The sequence below is a fragment of the Oncorhynchus kisutch genome, linkage group LG4 (genome assembly GCF_002021735.2).
Source record: "Oncorhynchus kisutch isolate 150728-3 linkage group LG4, Okis_V2, whole genome shotgun sequence".
NCBI lineage: Eukaryota > Metazoa > Chordata > Actinopteri > Salmoniformes > Salmonidae > Oncorhynchus > Oncorhynchus kisutch.
Genome location: NC_034177.2, coordinates 63,717,163 through 63,741,106, shown reverse-complemented (window position 1 = coordinate 63,741,106; position 23,944 = coordinate 63,717,163). Strand labels below are relative to the sequence as shown.

At 46.8% G+C, this 23,944-nt stretch overlaps 1 protein-coding gene across 3 annotated transcripts in view; it reads right to left on the bottom strand.

Moving 5' to 3' along the window:
• Positions 1 to 23,944, bottom strand: part of thada (THADA armadillo repeat containing) — a 106,652-nt gene that overhangs the window by 39,485 nt on the left and 43,223 nt on the right. For all 3 annotated transcript variants that reach the window (XM_020481562.2, XM_020481563.2, XM_020481564.2), the window contains exons 30-32: positions 17,315 to 17,418; positions 11,598 to 11,680; positions 1,991 to 2,394 (exon numbers count right to left, since the gene is read on the bottom strand). In XM_020481562.2, coding sequence (XP_020337151.1) covers positions 1,991 to 2,394; positions 11,598 to 11,680; positions 17,315 to 17,418 — 591 coding nt within the window. The remainder of the gene's footprint in view (positions 1 to 1,990; positions 2,395 to 11,597; positions 11,681 to 17,314; positions 17,419 to 23,944) is intronic.

Genomic DNA, 23,944 nt, shown 5'->3' with positions numbered 1-23,944 from the left:
TTTCAGACAAAATGAGAAGAAAAAAAATCACATTGTAGGATTTTTACTGAATTTATTTGCAAATTATGGTGGAAAATAAGTATTTGGTCACCTACAAGCAAGATTTCTGGCTCTCACAGACCTGTAACAACTTCTTTAAGAGGCTCCTCTGTCCTCCACTCGTTACCTGTATTAATGGCACCTGTTTGAATTTGTTATCAGTATAAAAGACACCTGTCCACAACCTCAGTCACACTCCAAACTCCACTATGGCCAAGACCAAAGAGATGTCAAAGGACACCAGAAACAAAATTGTAGACCTGCACCAGGCTGGGAAGACTGAAACTGCAATAGGTAAGCAGCTTGGTTTGAAGAAATCAACTGTGGGAGCAATTATTAGGAAATGGAAGACATACAAAACCACTGATAATCTCCCTCGATCTGGGGCTCCACGCAAGATCTCAAAATGATCACAACGGTGAGCAAAAATCCCAGCACCCAGCACGGGGGGACCTAGTGAATGACCTGCAGAGTGCTGGGACCAAAGTAACAAAGCCTACCATCAGAAACACACTACGCCACCAGGGACTCAAATCTTGCAGTGCCAGACGTGTCCCCCTGCTTAAGCCAGTACATGTCCAGGCCCACCTGAAGTTTGCTAAAGAGCATTTGGATGATCCAGAAGAAGATTGGGAGAATGTCATATGGTCAGATGAAACCAAAATATAACTTTTTGGTAAAAACTCAACTCGTCGTGTTTGGAGGACAAAGAATGCTGAGTTGCATCCAAAGAACACCATACCTACTGTGAAGCATGGGGGTGGAAACATCATGCTTTGGGGCTGTTTTTCTGCAAAGGGACCAGGACGACCGATCCGTGTAAAGGAAAGAATGAATGGGGCCATGTATTGTGAGATTGAGTGAAAACCTCCTTCCATCAGCAAGGGAATTGAAGATGAAACGTGGCTGACAATGATCCCAAACACACCGCCCCACATCACCCTCGCGCAGCAGTGCTAAGGTTAAAACCCTAAGTAAAAGTAACTGAACATGTATTTTGAAGATCCAGATATGTGATTTCGAAAAGTGGAATTATTTCAACCCCCCCCACACACACACACACACACACACCGTACTCAGCAAATAGCCGTTCTGTCTGAGACTTTTAAAGCACTATAAAGCTGTAAAGTGAGAGACTGGGCTGAGGATGATTGCAGGTCAGTCTCACAGGAAGCGGAATGCCCTGCTCCCGCTCTTTTAAAGGCCAACAGATCCAACCCACAGAGGAAGTCAGGCCCAAACACAGTGTTTCCTTCCAGAATGCTTTACTGGAGCAGAGGGCTAGCCATGGAAACGGTGTCCTTGGCGCGGAGAGATGCGGCTTAACGGACCGGCTGGTTAAACATTAACGGCTGGGCAATAAAACAGCTTTCAATGAAACACACATGCGCGCACGCACACACCATTCCCAGTAGTGACAAGTCCTGTCAACTCTTACACAGCTTAATGATAAAAATGGAAGGGCAAAGATTTGGGTAATGGATGGCTGTCCAGTGTCAATGAGGAATTTAAATATGATTCTAGCTGGGATAAACAGGCTGCCTTTTCACTTAAACCTCCACCATGGTGCAGGAGGTGCTGCCTGGTGGAGGAGTGGAAAGTTACCAAACCTCAGAGGGACCGAGGAGGGAGGGAGGGAGAGGTTCTCTTGGCGTAGCCATATGGCGCTTGAAGACTCTCACGCAATAATAAGGAAAACAGATTTCTACATGTAATTGATTTGTTATAATTTTCTTGAGTTTGTCACTGGGGAGAGGGAGGTTGAACACAATTGAGATGGGTGGAGTTGTAGGTTTGATTCCCCCCCACGGGCTTCATAAAACACCAGCTACATGACCAACTACCAAATAACCATATCAACATGTTTAAGAGCCCTGGAGTTTATGCTTAAAACACGACCAGACCTGAGGGAAAAACTCTGGTCCTAATGGCCCTCCCCATGGTGTCTTACCTTGGCCAGAGACTGAGGGTGGGCCTCATGCAGGGCCAGGGTAGTGAGGTTTGAGATGATGGTCTCCTGGGGCCAGTGAGAGCTTATCTGCCCCTCCCCCTTCTCTTCATCCCTCTCTCTTTCCAGCCTCCTCAGGACCTCTCCCAGGGCCAGCTCACGGACTTCGTAGTGCGGGCACTGCAGCAGACACCCCAGGAGCAGGGGTCCTCGCGATGTGTTGCCATCCTCCATGCCCCACAGCAGTGGGCTCTCCACGCTGGCGCTGAGTGCCAGGCGTGCCAGGCTGAGGAGATACTGGGTGGTGCCGGGGGGGCCACACACAGCAGAGGGGCCTCCAGGGGTCACCAGCTCAGAGGCCATCAGGAGTGCCAGCGTTTCCTCACGCAACTCCTTTAGCTCGGAGTCTAAGGAGAGACGGAAAACAGGTAGAGAACATTCGCATGCACACAAAGACACACACACTTGAGGGAGGTGCTGCCAACCCTCTGGGGTGTACAGGTGACAGATGTACCGCCTCTGTTGTACTCTGTTGGCCTGGCTCCTCATTGTGCCAGTCACTTCACACCTCCACACTCAGTCCGTCTGTCCTGTCTTGGCTCCAGTGGTTGATAGACGTACAATGATCACACACGTACCCACACCAGTTCTCCCTGAATCACAGCTTTACCGCGCTACCAGGAAGTTTTTTGGTAACCAAATATCTTTCTGTAGCTCCATCCCCAACCCCCTCCCCTGCTACAATGCTCCAAAATCCAAGACATCTTCACAGGGCCTCCTTTCACAGCCAGCTTAATATTAAACACACACACCACCTCCCTCCACCCCCCAGAAAGAAAAAGTGCAACTCAACCTGCCCCCCCCCCCCCCAGCGCCACTCAACATGAGCCAGACAAATAAGGGAAATGCTGCATTCCCCCGGGGACGGTCTAGGGTTACCGCGGAGATGGGCCGGGTTACCGTGGAACGAGATCCTCAAAGAGTCCGGCGGCCACATGAGCGGCCCGTAATGGCCATAATGGGAGGACAGGAATGACAACGGGACGAGAGAGAGAAGGGACCGGTGGGATGAGGATGACTGGAGACAAATGGGAGCTTGTCACAGAGAGAGAGAGAGGGAGGGAGAGAGGGAGGGATAGAGAGAGAGGGAGAAGAGCAGCCTGTCTATATTTGGGGGAAGGACACTGCAACCCTATCTGGGTCGTCAGGCCTTTCCTCTCCAGTTAGACCCCATATAGAAGTATCCACACGTGCAAAACACTCAATCTAGATCGTACACAACTCCACCGTACCAGTGTTCCACAACTCGAAAGGCCGGCCGGAGCAGCAGGGTGACGGCAACAACACAAACAGAGCTGGATGGAAGTGAATCAAGTCAAACAGGGAGCAGCCCAAACTCCTGACTTCCCTTTCAACTAGGTCAGGAAACTGATGTTAGGGAGAGGGGGAGAGAAATAGTGAGAGAGGGAAAACATAATTAGGCTGAGAGCAGAGCTGTTTTTATAATGGCATTCATCAAAATAGCTGAGTCTCTGGGGGGGGCACAGCCAGTATCTGTGTGTGTGTGTGTGTGGACACTGGATGCCAAAGGCCAGTATCTGTGTGTGTGTGTGGACACTGGATGCCAAAGGCCAGTATCTGTGTGTGTGTGTGGACACTGGATGCCAAAGGCCAGTATCTGTGTGTGTGTGTGGACACTGGATGCCAAAGGCCAGTATCTGTGTGTGTGTGTGGACACTGGATGCCAAAGGCCAGTATCTGTGTGTGTGTGTGGACACTGGATGCCAAAGGCCAGTATCTGTGTGTGTGTGTGGACACTGGATGCCAAAGGCCAGTATCTGTGTGTGTGTGTGTGTGTGTGTGTGTGTGGACACTGGATGCCAAAGGCCAGTATCTGTGTGTGTGTGTGTGTGTGTGTGTGTGTGTGTGTGTGTGTGTGTGTGTGGACACTGGATGCCAAAGGCCAGTATCTGTGTGTGTGTGTGTGTGTGTGTGTGTGTGTGTGTGTGGACACTGGATGCCAAAGGCCAGTATCTGTGTGTGTGTGTGTGTGTGTGTGTGGACACTGGATGCCAAAGGCCAGTATCTGTGTGTGTGGACACTGGATGCCAAAGGCCAGTATCTGTGTGTGTGTGTGTGTGTGTGTGTGGACACTGGATGCCAAAGGCCAGTATCTGTGTGTGTGTGTGTGTGTGGACACTGGATGCCAAAGGCCAGTATCTGTGTGTGTGTGTGTGTGTGTGTGTGTGTGTGTGTGTGGACACTGGATGCCAAAGGCCAGTATCTGTGTGTGTGTGTGTGTGTGTGTGTGTGTGTGGACACTGGATGCCAAAGGCCAGTATCTGTGTGTGTGTGTGTGTGTGTGTGTGTGTGGACACTGGATGCCAAAGGCCAGTATCTGTGTGTGTGTGTGTGTGTGGACACTGGATGCCAAAGGCCAGTATCTGTGTGTGTGTGTGTGGACACTGGATGCCAAAGGCCAGTATCTGTGTGTGTGTGTGTGTGGACACTGGATGCCAAAGGCCAGTATCTGTGTGTGTGTGTGTGTGTGTGTGTGTGTGTGGACACTGGATGCCAAAGGCCAGTATCTGTGTGTGTGTGTGTGTGTGTGTGTGGACACTGGATGCCAAAGGCCAGTATCTGTGTGTGTGTGTGTGTGTGTGTGTGTGTGTGGACACTGGATGCCAAAGGCCAGTATCTGTGTGTGTGTGTGTGTGTGTGTGTGTGTGTGTGTGTGGACACTGGATGCCAAAGGCCAGTATCTGTGTGTGTGTGTGTGTGTGTGTGTGTGTGGACACTGGATGCCAAAGGCCAGTATCTGTGTGTGTGTGTGTGTGTGTGTGTGTGTGTGTGTGTGTGTGTGTGTGTGTGTGTGTGTGTGTGTGTGTGTGTGTGTGTGTGGACACTGGATGCCAAAGGCCAGTATCTGTGTGTGTGTGTGTGTGTGTGGACACTGGATGCCAAAGGCCAGTATCTGTGTGTGTGTGTGTGTGGACACTGGATGCCAAAAGGCCAGTATCTGTGTGTGTGGACACTGGATGCCAAAGGCCAGTATCTGTGTGTGTGGACACTGGATGCCAAAGGCCAGTATCTGTGTGTGTGGACACTGGATGCCAAAGGCCAGTATCTGTGTGTGTGGACACTGGATGCCAAAGGCCAGTATCTGTGTGTGTGGACACTGGATGCCAAAGGCCAGTATCTGTGTGTGTGGACACTGGATGCCAAAGGCCAGTATCTGTGTGTGTGGACACTGGATGCCAAAGGCCAGTATCTGTGTGTGTGTGGACACTGGATGCCAAAGGCCAGTATCTGTGTGTGTGTGGACACTGGATGCCAAAGGCCAGTATCTGTGTGTGTGTGGACACTGGATGCCAAAGGCCAGTATCTGTGTGTGTGTGGACACTGGATGCCAAAGGCCAGTATCTGTGTGTGTGTGGACACTGGATGCCAAAGGCCAGTATCTGTGTGTGTGTGGACACTGGATGCCAAAGGCCAGTATCTGTGTGTGTGTGGACACTGGATGCCAAAGGCCAGTATCTGTGTGTGTGTGGACACTGGATGCCAAAGGCCAGTATCTGTGTGTGTGTGTGTGTGTGTGTGTGTGTGTGTGTGTGTGTGTGTGTGTGTGTGTGTGTGGACACTGGATGCCAAAGGCCAGTATCTGTGTGTGTGTGGACACTGGATGCCAAAGGCCAGTATCTGTGTGTGTGTGTGTGTGGACACTGGATGCCAAAGGCCAGTATCTGTGTGTGTGTGTGGACACTGGATGCCAAAGGCCAGTATCTGTGTGTGTGTGTGGACACTGGATGCCAAAGGCCAGTATCTGTGTGTGTGTGTGTGTGTGGACACTGGATGCCAAAGGCCAGTATCTGTGTGTGTGTGTGTGTGTGTGTGGACACTGGATGCCAAAGGCCAGTATCTGTGTGTGTGTGTGTGTGTGTGTGTGTGTGTGTGGACACTGGATGCCAAAGGCCAGTATCTGTGTGTGTGTGTGTGTGTGTGTGTGTGTGTGTGTGTGTGTGTGTGTGTGTGTGTGTGTGTGTGTGGACACTGGATGCCAAAGGCCAGTATCTGTGTGTGTGTGTGTGGACACTGGATGCCAAAGGCCAGTATCTGTGTGTGTGTGTGTGTGTGTGTGTGTGTGTGTGTGTGTGTGTGTGTGTGTGTGTGTGTGTGTGTGTGGACACTGGATGCCAAAGGCCAGTATCTGTGTGTGTGTGTGTGTGTGTGTGTGTGGACACTGGATGCCAAAGGCCAGTATCTGTGTGTGTGTGTGTGTGTGGACACTGGATGCCAAAGGCCAGTATCTGTGTGTGTGTGTGTGTGTGTGTGTGTGTGGACACTGGATGCCAAAGGCCAGTATATCTGTGTGTGTGTGGACACTGGATGCCAAAGGCCAGTATCTGTGTGTGTGTGTGTGGACACTGGATGCCAAAGGCCAGTATCTGTGTGTGTGTGTGTGGACACTGGATGCCAAAGGCCAGTATCTGTGTGTGTGTGTGTGTGTGTGTGTGTGTGTGTGTGTGTGTGTGGACACTGGATGCCAAAGGCCAGTATCTGTGTGTGTGTGTGTGTGGACACTGGATGCCAAAGGCCAGTATCTGTGTGTGTGTGTGTGTGTGTGTGTGTGTGTGTGTGTGTGGACACTGGATGCCAAAGGCCAGTATCTGTGTGTGTGTGTGTGTGTGTGTGGACACTGGATGCCAAAGGCCAGTATCTGTGTGTGTGTGTGTGTGTGTGTGTGTGTGTGTGTGTGTGTGTGTGTGTGTGGACACTGGATGCCAAAGGCCAGTATCTGTGTGTGTGTGTGGACACTGGATGCCAAAGGCCAGTATCTGTGTGTGTGTGTGTGTGGACACTGGATGCCAAAGGCCAGTATCTGTGTGTGTGTGTGTGTGTGTGTGTGTGTGTGAGTGTGTGTGTGTGTGGACACTGGATGCCAAAGGCCAGTATATCTGTGTGTGTGTGGACACTGGATGCCAAAGGCCAGTATCTGTGTGTGTGGACACTGGATGCCAAAGGCCAGTATCTGTGTGTGTGTGTGTGTGTGTGTGTGTGTGTGTGTGTGTGTGTGTGTGTGTGTGTGTGTGGACACTGGATGCCAAAGGCCAGTATCTGTGTGTGTGTGTGTGGACACTGGATGCCAAAGGCCAGTACCTGTGTGTGTGTGTGGACACTGGATGCCAAAGGCCAGTATCTGTGTGTGTGTGTGGACACTGGATGCCAAAGGCCAGTACCTGTGTGTGTGTGTGGACACTGGATGCCAAAGGCCAGTATCTGTGTGTGTGTGGACACTGGATGCCAAAGGCCAGTACCTGTGTGTGTGTGTGGACACTGGATGCCAAAGGCCAGTATCTGTGTGTGTGTGTGTGGACACTGGATGCCAAAGGCCAGTATCTGTGTGTGTGTGGACACTGGATGCCAAAGGCCAGTATCTGTGTGTGTGTGGACACTGGATGCCAAAGGCAGGTATCTGTGTGTGTGTGTGTGTGTGTGTGGACACTGGATGCCAAAGGCCAGTATCTGTGTGTGTGTGTGGACACTGGATGCCAAAGGCCAGTATCTGTGTGTGTGTGTGGACACTGGATGCCAAAGGCCAGTATCTGTGTGTGTGTGTGTGTGTGTGTGGACACTGGATGCCAAAGGCCAGTATCTGTGTGTGTGTGGACACTGGATGCCAAAGGCCAGTATCTCAGTGTGTGTGCGCGTGTCTTTCTAACGACTTGACACATGACCAGACAGCAGTCAGAGGAAACAGTCGGTCATACAGAAAAACCACAGTAAGACAGTCGACTCAAAACAGGCCCGGGGCACATCGACTGACCACTGGTTCTAAAATGACTCAATAGCCTGTCCAGTTTGGCAGTGAGTCTTACAAATACTAAAACATAACACAATATAACAGAAATATCCACGATATGCCAGCTCGCAATTGTAAATGAGAATTTGTTCTCAACATGCCTACCTGGTTAAATAAAGGTGAATTGTTTTTATATATTATTTTTTTTAACACAATTTTTCAAAATAATGATTTTCCATCAAACTTGCATTGACACACCTGGAACACACTGAACGTGGAAGTGGGAGAGTTTTTGAGAGCGAGTACGTGAGAGAATTATATCGGCACTATGTGGTGTGGGTCTACTCAAAACACGTCAAATATTTGAACAAAAATGAAAGCACATTTGGTTTAAATAAACTTTGCCGGGGTAACACTGCACTGCTTTAAAACGTGTAAATATCCATCCGGTGTATTTAGATTAAAAGTAAACAATCTTCTCGCTGTGTAGACTTTCATAATCCAATCCAAGATGTATCGTAAACGCCCAGTCCAACTCACAAACCATTTCCTTTCGCTCCCTCTTAGAAAGTGTCTGTGTGAGAGCAAACTTGTGTGAGGCTTGGAGGTTATATGTGTTTGTTATGTTATGCACTGGGAAGGTATGTGTGTCAGAATAAATTATTGTGCTGGTGTGTGAGTGTCTGTGTGAAATAGTGGGCTTGCATATATCAGTCTATGTAAGAAAGAGGTGTGTGTGTGTGTGTGTGTGTGTGTGTGTGTCTAGGTATGTCCGTACTTCAGTTTCTTGAGTTTACCAGTACACATTCACAGCTGGATTTTACATCATGCTCCCCCGTCATTACCCAAACTGTGAAAAACAAAACCCCAGACGGTGTGTGTGTGTGTGTGTGTGTCTGTGCTGCAGATGTGCTCTTTCCCATGATGGAGGAGCCTGTACAACCTGCTGGCATCACTCCCTCTAATTATCTTACAGGCCCTGGGTGGGTGGGTGGGTGTGTGTCGGAGCATGTTTTTGAGACTGTGTCTATGGGAATGTGTGTGTTGATGATGATGATTTGTGTGTGATGGACACAACCCTTTCCAGAAAAGCCAAATCCTCTAGTAACACAAATACATGTGATTCAACACTAGGATCAGCTCCAGATGGTGCTAACGACTGTGTGTGTGTGTGTGTGAGTTTAACTGAGATCATTTAAGGTGGATCGAGTCAAGTGAATAACCCATCTGAGAGGTAAGGATAGTGCTGGCCATGGAGTCAGTGGGGTTGGATTTCAGAGACAGAGAGACAAAGAGCCAGAGCGAGAGAGCCAGCCAGAGAGAGAGCCAGCCAGAGAGAGAGCCAGCCAGAGAGAGAGCCAGCCAGAGAGAGAGCCAGCCAGAGAGAGAGCCAGCCAGAGAGAGAGCCAGCCAGAGAGCCAGAGCGAGAGAGCCAGAGCGAGAGAGCCAGAGCGAGAGAGCCAGAGCGAGAGAGCCAGAGCGAGAGAGCCAGAGCGAGAGAGCGAGAGAGCCAGAGCGAGAGAGCAGAGCCAGAGCGAGAGAGCCAGAGCGAGAGAGCCAGAGCGAGAGAGCCAGAGCGAGAGAGCCAGAGCGAGAGAGCCAGAGCGAGAGAGCCAGAGCGAGAGAGCCAGAGCGAGAGAGCCAGAGCGAGAGAGCCAGAGCGAGAGAGCCAGAGCGAGAGAGCCAGAGCGAGAGAGCCAGAGCGAGAGCCAGAGCCAGAGCGAGAGAGCTAGAGCCAGAGCGAGAGAGCTAGAGCCAGAGCGAGAGAGCTAGAGCCAGAGCGAGAGAGCGAGAGAGCCAGAGAGAGAGCCAGAGAGAGAGCCAGAGAGCCAGAGCCAGAGCCAGAGCCAGAGAGCCAGAGCCAGAGCCAGAGCCAGAGCCAGAGCCAGAGCCAGAGCCAGAGCCAGAGCCAGAGGAGACAGAGACAGAGCCAGAGCCAGAGAGAGCCAGAGCCAGAGACAGAGCCAGAGCCAGAGGAGACAGAGACAGAGCCAGAGAGAGCCAGAGCCAGAGAGAGCCAGAGAGAGAGAGAGCCAGAGAGAGAGAGAGCCAGAGAGAGAGAGAGCCAGAGAGAGAGAGAGCCAGAGAGAGAGAGAGCCAGAGAGAAAGAGCCAGAGAGAAAGAGCCAGAGAGAAAGAGAGCCAGAGAGAAAGAGCCAGAGAGCCAGAGAGAGAAAGAGCCAGAGAGAAAGAGCCAGAGAGAGAAAGAAAGAGCCAGAGAGAAAGAGCCAGAGAGAGAAAGAGCCAGAGAGAGAAAGAGCCAGAGAGAGAAAGAGCCAGAGAGAGAAAGAGCCAGAGAGAGAAAGAGCCAGAGAGAGAAAGAGCCAGAGAGAGAAAGAGCCAGAGAGAGAAAGAGCCAGAGAGAGAGAGAGCTCCTACAGACGGAGACAGAGCCAGAGAGAGAGAGAGAGAGAGCTCCTACAGACAGAGACAGAGCCAGAGAGAGAGAGAGAGAGAGAGAGCTCCTACAGACAGAGACAGAGCCAGAGAGAGAGCCAGAGGCAGAGAGAGCCAGAGAGAGAGAGAGCCAGAGAGAGAGAGAAAGCTCCTACAGACAGAGCCAGAGAGAGAGCCCCTAACTCCAAAATGTGCTGCTGCTGTTTTTACTGGCTTGGTTGGAGCAGAGGGGAAAGGTGGAGGGAAGGAGGGATCAACTGTGCCGCCGTCGAGAACCCCCCACCCCACCATCCTCCTTCACCCCTCAGAGATGTGTTGGTTACACAGCGATGTGACTGTCTGCAGGAACTGCCCAATACATTTCCAGTTCCTACTTAGTGGATGATGCCAGTAAAAGTGAAAAAGGATGATTTCTCATCATCCCATGCCCCCCGGTAAATGGCACTCCAACTCAACAGTCTAAGCCAGGGGAGGGATATTTTGGGCCTTACTGCTATTAGCCTATAAAAACATACTGAATAACAGATTCACTACATGAACCAACAGATAGTCCAATACAAAAAATCTAAAGGATTTTATGGATTTTAAAAAATCATTATGCAAAAATTAGGTAGAGAAGGACAGAGGGATAGGGCAAAGTTGGGCTGAGAGGGGTTCAGAGGCTGCAGTGTATTTGTTATGTAAGGTTCCAGCGGGCAGGCTGAATGCAGACTTGTTTTAAAACAGCCGTAAACGTTTCCACTGGCCGGGACATGTGTTGAGCACATGGACCAAAAACACACACAACACCCCTCCTCCTTTAACTGGGTCACAGGCACAATCCCGCCATCTGTCAGAGGCTCGCCTTCGGTTTCACATTCTTCCTTTGTGGAGACCCTGATCACGCAGACGAACACACACGCGCACCCACCCACTTCCCTAAATCACCCAGGCCACAAACCAACCAACAGTTCGGTCAAAATGGAGGACAGTTGGACAGGCCATGTCAACACACGTCAGTTATTATCATTAAGAAAATGGAGAGGTCATGCTAAGTGATCGAAGTCAACTCTCCAGACCAGAGAGATAAGCCAGACGTTTGTTATGGCACAACATTCACCAGGGTATAGAAATCACCTTCAGAAAAGGCTTGGCCGAAAATGTGTAAACCGCATTTTACCACTATTTGTACTCCAGGGTTTCCTTATGTCCTTCCCTCCACCTCAAACCAAAGTTGTTTCCATATCAAACCAACTCAAATGTGTTCCATGCCACACTTGGAAGGGTCACATTCAGTTGGCATCAAACGAGAGAAAACCGTTTGAAAAAGGAGGTAACAGTAAAAACCTGGACTTGAAGCACTTCTCCATTGTCTTGCCTAATGAAGGAATAGGGAGGCAGTGCAACACATCAGTTGTCTGTCTGGTTCACTTACCTCCAACAGGAGCAGCCAGGGGTCCACACACAGCCTCCAGCACATCCACAAACACAGCTCGGGTCACTAAACACAGGTTCTGCCTGGAAACAGGAGGGAGATATTGAGGAGGATGGAGAGAAGAGACCGAACAATCAGATTTCACTGTTCTTTGACTTGAGGCGTATTTTCTGCTTGATTCAAAAGATGCCTCTCTTGTATTGTTATGGGTATCTGTTGACAAAATTCTCACAATCAGTTGTCTTGACCAAGGTGAGCGTTAGCACTGAGCATTGCGCTAGACGTGAGTCACTGTTTTTTGGATAAAACATTCAAAATGGTTACTTTAAGCTAATTTATGACATTGCTGGGAGTGTGTAAACTTACATTTTTCATTACCCTATCATTTCCCCTTTATTTTGTATGCATGTATGTATGTATGTATGTATGTATGTATGTATGTATGTATGTATGTATGTATGTATGTATGTATGTATGTATGTATGTATGTATGTATGTATGTATGTATGTATGTATGTATGTATGTATGTATGTATGTATGTATGTATGTATGTATGTATGTATGTATCTCACTACACACACACCACTGCTGCCATCTAAAAGGCCAAAATCTAAATTGCGCCTGGATAAACTCAGGAAAAAAGAAACGTCTTTCAGAACCCCGTCTTTCAAAGATAATTTGTAAATTTCTGAAAACACAGATCTTTATTGTAAAGGGTTTAAACACGGTTTCCCATGCTTGTTCAATGAACCATAAACAATTAATGAACATGCACCTGTGGATCGGTCATTAAGACACTAACAGCTTACAGATGGTAGGCAATAATGGTCACAATTATGAAAACTTAGGACACTAAAGAGGCCTTTCTACGGACTCTGAAAAACACCAAAATAAAAGATGCCCAGGCTCCCTGCTCATCTGCGTGAACGTGCCTTAGGCATGCTGCAAGGAGGCATATGGACTGCAGATGTGGCCAGAGCAAAGAAATTGCAATGTCCATACTGTGAGACGCCTAAGACAGCGCAACAGGTAGACAGGAAGGACAGCTGGTCGTCCTCACAGTGGCAAACCACGTGTAACACCTGCACAGGATCGGTACATCCGAACATCACTCCTGTGGGACAGGTACAGGATAGCAACAACTTCCCAAGTTACACCTGGAACACACAATCCCTCCATCAGTGCTCAGACTGTCCACAATAGACAGAGGCTGGATTGAGGGCTTGTAGGCCTGTTGTAAGGCAGGTCCTCACCAGACATCACCAGCAACAACGTCACCTATGGGCACAAACCCACCGTCGCTGGACCAGACAGTACTGGCCAATAGTGCTCTTCACTGACAAGTCGCGGTTTTGTCTCACCAGGGGTCAAGGTCGAATTTGCATTTATCGTCGAAGGAATGAGCGTTACACCGAGGACTGTACTCTGGAGCGGGATCGATTTGGAGGTGGAGGGTCCGTCACGGTCTGGGACGGTGTGTCACAGCATCATCGGACTGAGCTTGTTGTCATTGCAGGCAATCTCAACGCTGGGCGTTACAGGGAAGAAATCCTCCTCCCTCATGTGGTACCCTTCCTGCAGGGTCATCCTGACATGACCCTCCAGCATGACAATGCCACCAGCCATACTGCTCGATCTGTGTGGGATTTCCTGCAAGACAGGAATGTCAGTGTTCTGCCATGGCCAGCGAAGAGCCCGGATCTCAATCCCATTGAGCACGTCTGGGAACTGTTGGATCGGCAGGTGAGGGCTAGGGCCATTCCCCCCAGAAATGTCCAGGATCTTGCAGGTGCCTTGGTGGAAGAGTGGGGTAACATCTCACAGCAAGAACTGACACATCTGGTGCAGTCCATGAGGAGGAGATGCACTTCAGTACTTAATGCGGCTGGTGGCCACACCAGATACTGACTGTTACTTTTGATTTTGACACCCCCTTTGTTCAGGGACACATTATTCCATTTATGTTAGTCACATGTCTGTGGAACTTGTTCAGTTTATTTATCTGTTGTTAAATCTTATGTTCATACAAATATTTACACATGTTAAGTTTGCTGAAAATAAACGCAGTTGACAGTGAGAGGACGGTTCTTTTTTTTCAGAGTTTATAATGGCCTCTTGCATTTCAAAGATAAAAAAAAAAGAAAGCAAGTTGTTTTCTTTGTATGATCTTTAACCAGATCTAATGTGTTATATTCTCCTACATTCATTTCACATTTCACAAACTTCAAAGTGTTTAACTTCAAATGTTATCAAGAATATGCATATCCTTGCTTCAGGTCCTGAGCTACAGACAGTTAGATTTGGGTATGTCATTTTAGGCAAAAACTGGAAAAAAGGGTATCCCTAAGAGGTTTTAGTCACTCAACACAGAATAGCCACATGCGCACTCCCTCAAATCGTTTGGAGAAAATATCCTTTCCATTTCATTCAGCTTTGTTCATTTGTATTCTTCATACTATAAAAAATGTCAAATGAATGCCATGGAATTCTAAGCAAATCTTGTCTGCTAAATGAACTAGTGTAGTCCACAGCCATATGGCGTAGCCAGATCAGGACCTAACATAAGGACAACTCAGAGTATGCTACTTTGTTCTTCTGAAATAGGAAACATGATATGAAGAAAACTTAGTCTGAGACCAGTCTATTGTGATGGTGTAGGCTATATTACATGGATTTAGACTTTTAAAACCGGAACATCAGTGGCTTGTTGGCTATACGTGGAAACCAGGAGATGCTAAATGTGTTTATGTTGATTAACAGTCAATTACCGTGAGAACAGCAGTTATTTGCTTGACAATGACCGGCTGATGAAACTTGGTGACCGCCACAGCCCTATTCATGAAGATGAAAAATCCCAGGATAGAGGCGGTCACATGAGATGCCAAAGGGCATACAGAGTCCCATCATCTCCATGGTGTGTGTGTAATGTCAGTGAGTCACCAGACAGACTTCTGTAAATATACATGAACGTAACTGTGTATGTACAACAGACACCAGAGCAGCTTGTGTGTGTGTGTTTGTGTGTGAGAGAGAGAGACGGGGGGTGTATGTGTGTGTGCTCGTCAAGCGTGTGACCACAGCGTTCGACCTCAGCGCTGCGAAAGCCCACAAGCGCGTGTGTGAGAACAAGGGGGACAGTGTGTGATGTTGACGTCACATTTTCATCACTCGGATATTAAACACACACACAGGAAGAGAAGAGTGAGGTTTAAGTGAGAACAGATTTGTAAAGGGATGAGCCTCATCCCAACCTGGCTGTTCCAGCACTGTGAAGCTGTATTTAAGATCCTGAAGTGTCAGGGTCCTGGGTGAGGCAGCGGTCAAAAGCACTGCACTGCAGTACTGGGGCACCACTGACGGGACCGGGAGCCCCCATAGGACGGCAAACAATTGGCCCAGCACCACCCGCGGTAGGAGAGGGTTTGGCCCGTGGCTTTCCTCGGCTCATCATGCTTTTGCGACCCTTTGTGCCAGGGTCGGGTGCCTGCAAGCTGACTCAGGTAGTCAGTCGAATGGTGTTTCCTCTGACACATTGGTACAGCTGACACACGGGGTTAAGCGAGCAGTAAAATAAAAAGTAGGAGGCTAGGTGGGTAATGTATCAGAGGACATGCGACTCAACCTTCACCTCTCCCGAGCCCATTGAGGCGTTGCAGAGGTGAGCCAAGGGATCTAATTCAGGAAGATACGCTTGTGGCCATACCAAACTGAACACGCCTGTTCAGGGTCGGGCCTAGTAAAGCGTCAGATGTCAAGCAAAACAATGCACTCCATATGATCCTTAGGCATTAGTAATGGCCACATCCAGGTAACTGCCCCAAAAAAGACAACACCAACAAAGTGTCTTCATAGGGTGTTGGGTCACCACTAGTTAGAACAGCTTCAATGCAGCTTGGCATATATTCTACATATGTCTGGAACTCTATTGGAGGGATGCAACACCATTCTTGCCTGAGAAATTCCATCATTTGGTGTTTTGATAGTGGTGGAAACTGTCTTCTCAGCCGCCACTCCAGAACCTCCCATAAGTGTTCAGTTGGGTTGAGATGCGGTGACAGACGGCCATGAAATACGGTTCACATCGTTTTCATTCTCATCAAACCATTCAGTTGCCGCTCATGCCCTTTGGACGGGGGCATTGTCATCCTATCAGGACATAACCATGGTAGCCAAAATAATGGCATGCCCAGCATTAATATACATGACCCTAAGCATGATGGGATGTTAACTTCAGAAACCACACCTGTGTGGAAGCACCTGATTTCAATATACTTTGTATCCCTCATTTAAGTGTTTCCATTCTTTTGGCAGTTACCTGTATGAAGACACTGGTATGGTGAACCATTAAAAAGTGTGTTAGTATGGGCCTCTGTAGTCGAAGTTGAATACACTGGGAGAGCAGGCAGCCATTTTGACGGTCAGTAGCCTGATGCTGACTCAGTCTAGCATATGAAAACTTTAGTGACCGCAAGCCTAAAAAATTGGAGGATAACAACCGACTCAAGCTAGAATTCAATGGTTATGCACTAATACATTGACATCCTATGGAATTGTTTTACTTTGTGTGCACTTAGGGCGTTTTCACACAGTTTTGAGCTATAATTTGACTCTAGAGTTATTTGTAACATTGTATTAAATTAACCAGAGTCGCGCATTAATACTGGTTGTTTTTATTTATTTATTTATTTATTTTACCTTTATTTAACCAGGTAGGCAAGTTGAGAACAAGTTCTCATTTACAATTGCGACCTGGCCTGTTTGACTGCAAGCACTTTGAGATGCACGCAGCATCATTACTTGAGACATTCTGTGAGTAGCAGGGCATTTATGAGTTCATTAGGGAAGACAGGGGCTAAACCAGAGATGCAGGTTACTGATGGCCTATTCACGGCGCAGTCAGAGCAGCTATTGCGCCGTTTCCTTCTGCATGTTGCTGGAAGACCAAAGTGAAAGTAAAATGACATTTGGGACACAGTGATGCTTCATGATAATCATAAATGGATTTAAATGTGAGCGTGAGCATTTTTGTCCAAAAAATAAATGACTTGCAGTGGTTTTGTCTAGGAATTTGTTTGTTTTGACATTTGGCAATGTGAAACCAACCAGACGAAAAAAGAAAAAAAAAAAACAATGCTACAAATAGTCAAACTGATTCGACCTTGTGTGTGAAAACGCAAGAGTTGTTTGCAAAGTTTGAATTCCTATTTGACATTGCCCACATCACATTCGCTAGTGTTAGGTAAAGGATGCTTCAAATGAGCTCAGTTGTAGACTGCCCCTAGGACTGTTTCCACTAAGGGGGGGGGGGGGGGTAGAGTCTCTCTGCCCCACCGCCAGCGTGTGCGTCCTGTATCTCTGCAGGGGGTTGTGAAGCGGCAAGCGATCAAACGGACAGATGGTGCAGCGCCTGAGCGAACAAGAATCCACCTCGGCATCTTAATAAGGAGTCACTGGGACCAAGCGCAGCAAGCTAGCTAATCCCCTACACACCCCTCTGTGCTATCTCCTGCTTACCTGGTCAGACCCTGGTATGGGGCAGAAAGACTGGTGGTTGTGGTGGGGGGGTTGCTTCCTTTGAAATGGAAGCCTGTGTGGGGTGTGAAGGGAACTCAGCCAAAGAGGATGGGCAGTGGAAAAATAAGCTATTCTTAATATCAGGAACGGATGGTTATCTGTGTTGCGGTGTGTGTGAGAGAGCGAGCAAATGAGTGGTGACCTGGAGGCGAGCCACAGTCGTGGGCGCAGGGCTTGGCTGATGTCACTTCCTGCCGCCTGGGGTCTGTGTGTATCCGTCTGGTAGGAGCGCAGCAGGAACAGCACCTAGACCACACACACACACACACACACACACAACCATTTCAACTGGTTAAGTAATAACCGTGTGTGTGTAGCTGAACGACTGAGGCATGAAGTGCCGTGCGTTCGACTAGGAAAACAATCGGTGATGTTCGGAGACGTTCACAAACAAAGTCTAAGTAGTTTACATTGGTCTGAAAAACGTTGTGTGCAGTTACCATGTGGCTGTTTGGGACCAAGAAAGACATAACATTTTGTTACGTGCATTACAAAATGGCCTAATGATAATATTACTCAGTTGAGATTAGGGATGCACATTTTGGGGAATATTCAGAGGTGGAAACTTTCCATGGGAATTCAAGGGAATTAATATTAATACCATTTAAATGTAGATGTTTCTGGCATTGGATATATTTAACATATCATATGGAGACAGAAACATAACACTTTTACCTTGTCATAAGTAGACATAATTGCAAATGATTAAATCCTTCCAATAGAAATAAAAACATTAATTTTGTAATGAATTGAACTTATATTAAATGAGTTGACTTCACATGGGATGATTTCACTAAAGAAAATAAAAGGAAATATTTAATGATCCATCGCATCTCCCAAAAACATTTTTACATAGATCTGTAAAATGATAGTCTAGAAACTAAAGCTTTGGTTGTCTTCCTCTCAGGCTTCCATGTCTTCTCCCTGGACCTCCTCAATGTCCACCTCTTGAACATCAGACTGAGGCCTCATCTTCACTGTCACTTTCCAACCTTGTTGAGGATGGCTCGTTGTCAGGCTCAAAAAGCATCAAATTTCCCGGATGGCCAGCAATTTTTCAACCCTTGTATCGGTCAGCCTGTTGCATGCCTTAGTGTGTGTGTGTTCCCAAACAAGGACCAGTTGCGCTCTGAGGCAGTTGATGTTGGTATGATTTGGAGGATGATTGAGGCAACAGGGGAAAGAGTTTCAGATACACAAAGCCCCTTCCACCAGGTGGCTGATGCAATATGGCAGTCGTGCCAACATATCTTATCTCCAACCCAAAGCCCTTGCTTGGAAGTGTACTTCACCAGACTGCCTAGAACCTTGCCCTCATTCAGGCCAAGGTGGCGAGACACAGTAGTGATGATACCATAGGCCTTGTTGATTTCTGCACCAGACAGGATGCTCTTGCCAGCATACCTGGGGTCCCACATGTACGCTGCGGCATGTATGGGATTCAGGCAGAAGTCGTCACGCTTTTTGATGTATTTCAGAACTGCAGTTTCCTCTGCTTGAAGCAACAGTGAAGTGGGCAGGGCAGTACGGACTTCTGACATCTGCAGCAGTCTGAACAGACAGGATGGCATTGTCTCCCTCAATCCATGTAATGGCTACTGCTGTAGGTTTCAGGAGTTTCAGGCTGCTTACCACTCTCTCCTAAAATACATAATCCAGGAGGATCCTCTTGATGGGGCTGTCAAATCAAATATTGTATTTAATATTTATTTTACCTTTATTTAACTAGGCAAGCCAGTTAAGGACAAATTCTTATTTTCAATGACGGCCTAGGAACAGTGGGTTAACTGCCTTGTTCAGGGGCAGAAAGACAGATTGTTACCGTGTCAGCTAGGGGATTCGATCCAGTAACCTTTCAGTCACTAGTCCTACACTCTAACCACTAGGCTACCTGCCGCCCCGTATATTGGTCACATACACATGGTTAACAGATGTTAATGCGAGAGTAGCGAAATGCTTGTGCATCTAGTTCTGACAATGCAATAATATCTAGTTTGATTATCTAAAGTAATCTAACAAACTATAGTTTTGGCAAGTCGGTTAGGACATCTACTATGTGAATGAAAAGTAATTTTTCCAACAATTGTTAACAGATTATTTTACTTATAATTCACTGTATGACAATTCCAGTGGGTCAGAAGTTTACATACAAAGTTGACTGTGCCTTTAAACAGCTTGGAAAATTTCAGAAAATTATGTCATGGCTTTAGAAGCTTCTGACTAATTTACATAATTTGAGTCAATTGGAGATGTACCTGTGAATGTATTTCCTGGCCTACCTTCAAAGTCAGTGCCTCTTTGCTTGACATCATTGGAAAATCAAAAGAAATCAGCTAAGCAATTTCCAAACGCCTCAAGGTACCACATTCATCTGTACAAACAATAGTATGCAAGTATAAACACCATGGGACCATGCAACCGTCATAACACTCAGGAAGAAGACACGTTCTGTCTCCTAGAGACGAACATACTTTGGTGCGAAAAGTGCGAATCATTTCCAGAAAAACAGCAAAGGACCTTGTGAAGATGCTGGAGGAAACAGGTACAAAAGTATCTATATCCACAGTAAAATGAGTCCTATAAATGGACATAACCTGAGGAAAAAGGGGGAGGCTTGCAAGCTGAAGAACACCATCCCAACCGTGAAGCACGGGGGTGGCCGCATCATGTTGTGGGGGTGCTTGGCTGCAGGAGGGACTGGTGCACTTCACAAAATAGATGGCATCATGAGGGAGGAAAATTAAGCGGATATATTGAAGGAACATCAAGACATTAGTCAGGAAAATGGCTTAATGACAACAAAGTCAAGGTATTGGAGTGGCCATCAAAGCCCTGACCTCACCCTATAGAACATTTGTGGGCAGAACTGAAAAAGTGTGTGCGAGCAAGGTGGCCTACAAACCTGACTCAGTTACACCAGCTTTGTAAGGAGGAATGGGCCAAAATGCACCCAACCTATTGTGGGAAGCTTGTGGAAGGCTACCCAAAACATTTGACCCAAGTTAAACAATTTAAAAGGCAATGCTACCAAATACTAATAGAGTGTATGCACACTTCTGACCCACTGGGAATGTGATGAAATAAATAAAAGCTGAAATAAATCTCTACTATTATTCTGACATTTGACATTCTTAAAATAAAGTGGTGATCCTAACTGACCGAAGACAGGGAATTTCTACTAGGATTAAATGTCAGGAATTGTGAAAAACAGAGTTTAAATGTATTTGGCTAAAGTGTATGTAAACTTACGACTTCAACCGTACCTTTATTAAGTCAATTTATTAAAGTGGCCAGAGATTTGAGTATATACAGTGAGGGAAAAAAGTATTTGATCCCCTGCTGATTTTGTCCGTTTGCCCACTGACGAAGAAATTAGTCTAGAATTTTAATGGCAGGTTTATTTGAACAGTGAGACAGAATAACAACAAATACAGAAAAACACTTGTCAAATATGTTATAAATTGATTTGTATTTTAATGAGGGACTGACAACATATCCCAGCGATGTTTCCGTGAAACAGAGATTGTTACAATCTCTGATGTCTCTCTGGAAGGCAACTCGTGCCCTAATTTTGTCCACCTTGTTATCTAGAGCTTGGACATTGGCGAGTAATATGCTCGGATGCGGTGGATGTGTGCTCGCCTTCTGAGTAGGCCGCTCCGTTTGCCACTCCTGCGGCGACCGGGTTGTTTTGGGTCGGCCTATGGGATAATATCCCATGTCCAGGGTGGAGAACCGAACAAAGGATGCGCTTTGGGAAAGACGTAATCCTGGTCATAATGTTGGTAAGATGTAATCTTTTATATCCAATAGTTCTTCCCGGCTGTATGGAATAAGACTTGAGAATTCCTGGGCTAACAATGTAAGAAATAATAAATAAAAAACATTTAAAAAAGAACCTAAAGCGAGGCGACCATCTCTGTAGGCGCCATCTTGTCCATATCGGCAGACTGTGATATGGCCATTTCTTGGAGAGACTCCTTCCCCTCCAGGAGACTGTCAATCATGATGACAACACCACCCCAACAAGTGTTACTGGGCAGCTTCTTCTCACTTTGCTGCTATAACTTGATGACCCACATACCTAACCATTTCCTTGGCTCTCTTGTAGAGTGTATCCATTGTTTTCAGTGCCATGATGTCCTTGAGGAGCAGATTCAATGCATGAGCAGCATAGCCAATGGGTGTAATGTGATGGTAGGAATTTAGACGAAGCAGCCTTCATGTTTGCAGCATTGTCTGTCACTAGGGTCTTCAGCTCATCTGCAATGTAGAGACCCTTGTGTCTGTGCTCTTGTAGAATACTGGTTGAGGGGTGGAGATGTAGTTAATTATTCCTTGCCCAAAAACATTTGACCAGCCATCAGAGATGTTTGCAATACAGTCTGCTTTCTCTATGATTTGCTTGACCTTCACTTGAACTCTGTTGAACTGCATCCAGCAAATGAGTAGATAAAGCATGTATGGTCGGAGGCGTGTATGCTGGGCGAAGAACTTTCAGAAATCACTTCCAATACACATTGCCTGTGAGCATCAGAGGTGAAAGAGTTGCATACACAGCTCGAGCAAGACATTCATCAGGATTTCTCCGACTACGTTCCTCCATTGAGTAAAAAAAACTCCTGATTCCAGGAGGACCGTGAGCTGTTGCTATCGATAAGGTGTCGGATTTATCATTTTCACCTTGAATAGAAGTAGAGGGACTTTTGTCAGAGGTTGATTGTTGTGAGGGCTGAGGGAACTTTATGCACTTGGTCAGATGATTCTGCATCTTTGTTGCATTCTTCACATATGATTTGGCACAGTATTTGCAAATGTACACATATTTTCCTTCTACATTAGCTGCAGTGAAATGTCTCCACACATCAGATAGTGCCCATGGCATTTTCCTGTAAAGATTAGGAAAAAAATGAGTAAAAAAAACACATACAATTCCATGTACAGATAAATAGTTCAGCAGTTTAAACAACTAATTTGTAAGATAGATGTTTTAAAATGAAACATGTTTGGAAACAGGTGAATTAACACTCCTCGGTTAACAGGCTCAAGCAAGCTAAAACCAACATGGTAGCAAAAACTAACTAGCAGAAACTGTTAACAAGTTAGACATTAAACACACTTTGCTGTAGGCTACTATTTACTAGTTAACAAAAAAATAATGTCATATAAAATATATATTCACCCCACCCAGTATTGTAATCAAAACTTACCAGAAAGCATGTCGTCCTTGGCTCAGACAGTGTAGTAGTGTGGGCTCAAAAGCATCTCATTAGTGTGCAAGATCTTGAGAATCAGCTGTACATGTGATGGAAGAGTAGAATGCACTGTGCATGCAGAGGGTTGCAATTCCATTGAATTGGGGATAGTTCAAGCAAAATATACCACAAGACATAGAATTGCCATGTGTATCACACAAAAAAGGTTCACTGTCATAAGCTAACTTTTTTAAAAATGAATTTAAGCAAAATTCCCAAAATTCCCGGGCTTAACTTCCAATTGAAAATTTCCAGAAAAATTCTGGAAATTTCCTGGAAAGTTTCCGACTCTTGCAAACCCTAGTTGATATATTGCCGATGCTACAATGGAGAGACCAAGACCGATATTCTGAGGCTAGGTCGGATGATGTGTAGTCTGTATAGGATGTATTCTGACGCAGTGCCTGTGTACTCGGCATCCTCGGTCCTCTGTGTACTCTGTGTATTCTGGGCCCTAGTAAGTATACTCTTTAGCTGGGCCACAGCCACAGTGGAGGAAGCCATTCATTACACCATGCAGGGAAGGCAACAGGGGAAAACCAGGCAGACCACGTAGCACCAGACCTGGCTCCCAGCCAACGCCCACTGGCCTTCACAAACAGCCCCCACCACACCCCTCTTTTCTCCCTGTCGCCGTCGTTCCCTGCCCCCTCCAAACTCTGAACTGGGAAGTCCCTAGTGGGTGTCTCAGCCGGATTAATCCGGACTCGATCCGAGGAAACAGGAATATTTATAGAACCCAAACCGTCCTACAAAAAGCATGAGACTGAGCAAAAACCAGAGGCGGGACAAGAAGGGAGATGGGATGAGACGGAGCTAAAATAAAGAAGCCCCAGTCAGATGAGATCCATAAAGCAGAAGGGTCATGGTCCGATGTTTTAGCCCAGGAAGGAGAAGGGAGATGGGGGTGAGAGGTCACTGTTGTGTCCCTGCCTTGAGATGGAACCATGGCGGAGGTGGACCTATCGTTTGACCTGTCGTTTTGATGAGGGACACCACCTCTTTGGGGAAACTTTATGGGAATGGTTTGGCAACGTTTGAGATGAATACAAAACAAAATCAAACTCTTTGTAAGGTTTGTTTTTTGTGAGGCGTTTTACAGTCAGTGTTGAGTGTGTGTGTTGGGTGAGTGTGTCACTTTTAGCCCGGTAAAAATAGTGGTGGTGTAGGAGGACTCTTCAGAGCCTGTTATCAGGCTGCAGTCCCTCCCACATCCACAACCAGGGACTGACCACAGGGCACGGCTAGACACACACACACACACACAAAAGTACAGCCTTATGCAAGGACCCACCAGAAAACACAAACCACACACAAAAACTTGTAAGAGTAAGATGCTTACAAAAAAAAGCATACCCTCTATTAATTTTGTCACATTTACACACAAGCATCCAAACGAAACACAAACAAAACTCAAAACCAATGATAAACATGACACACACACATACATATATACACAAACGTTCTGAGACAAACAAGCCCATCATCAATCGTCAACTGCACCCCGGGGACGTGTT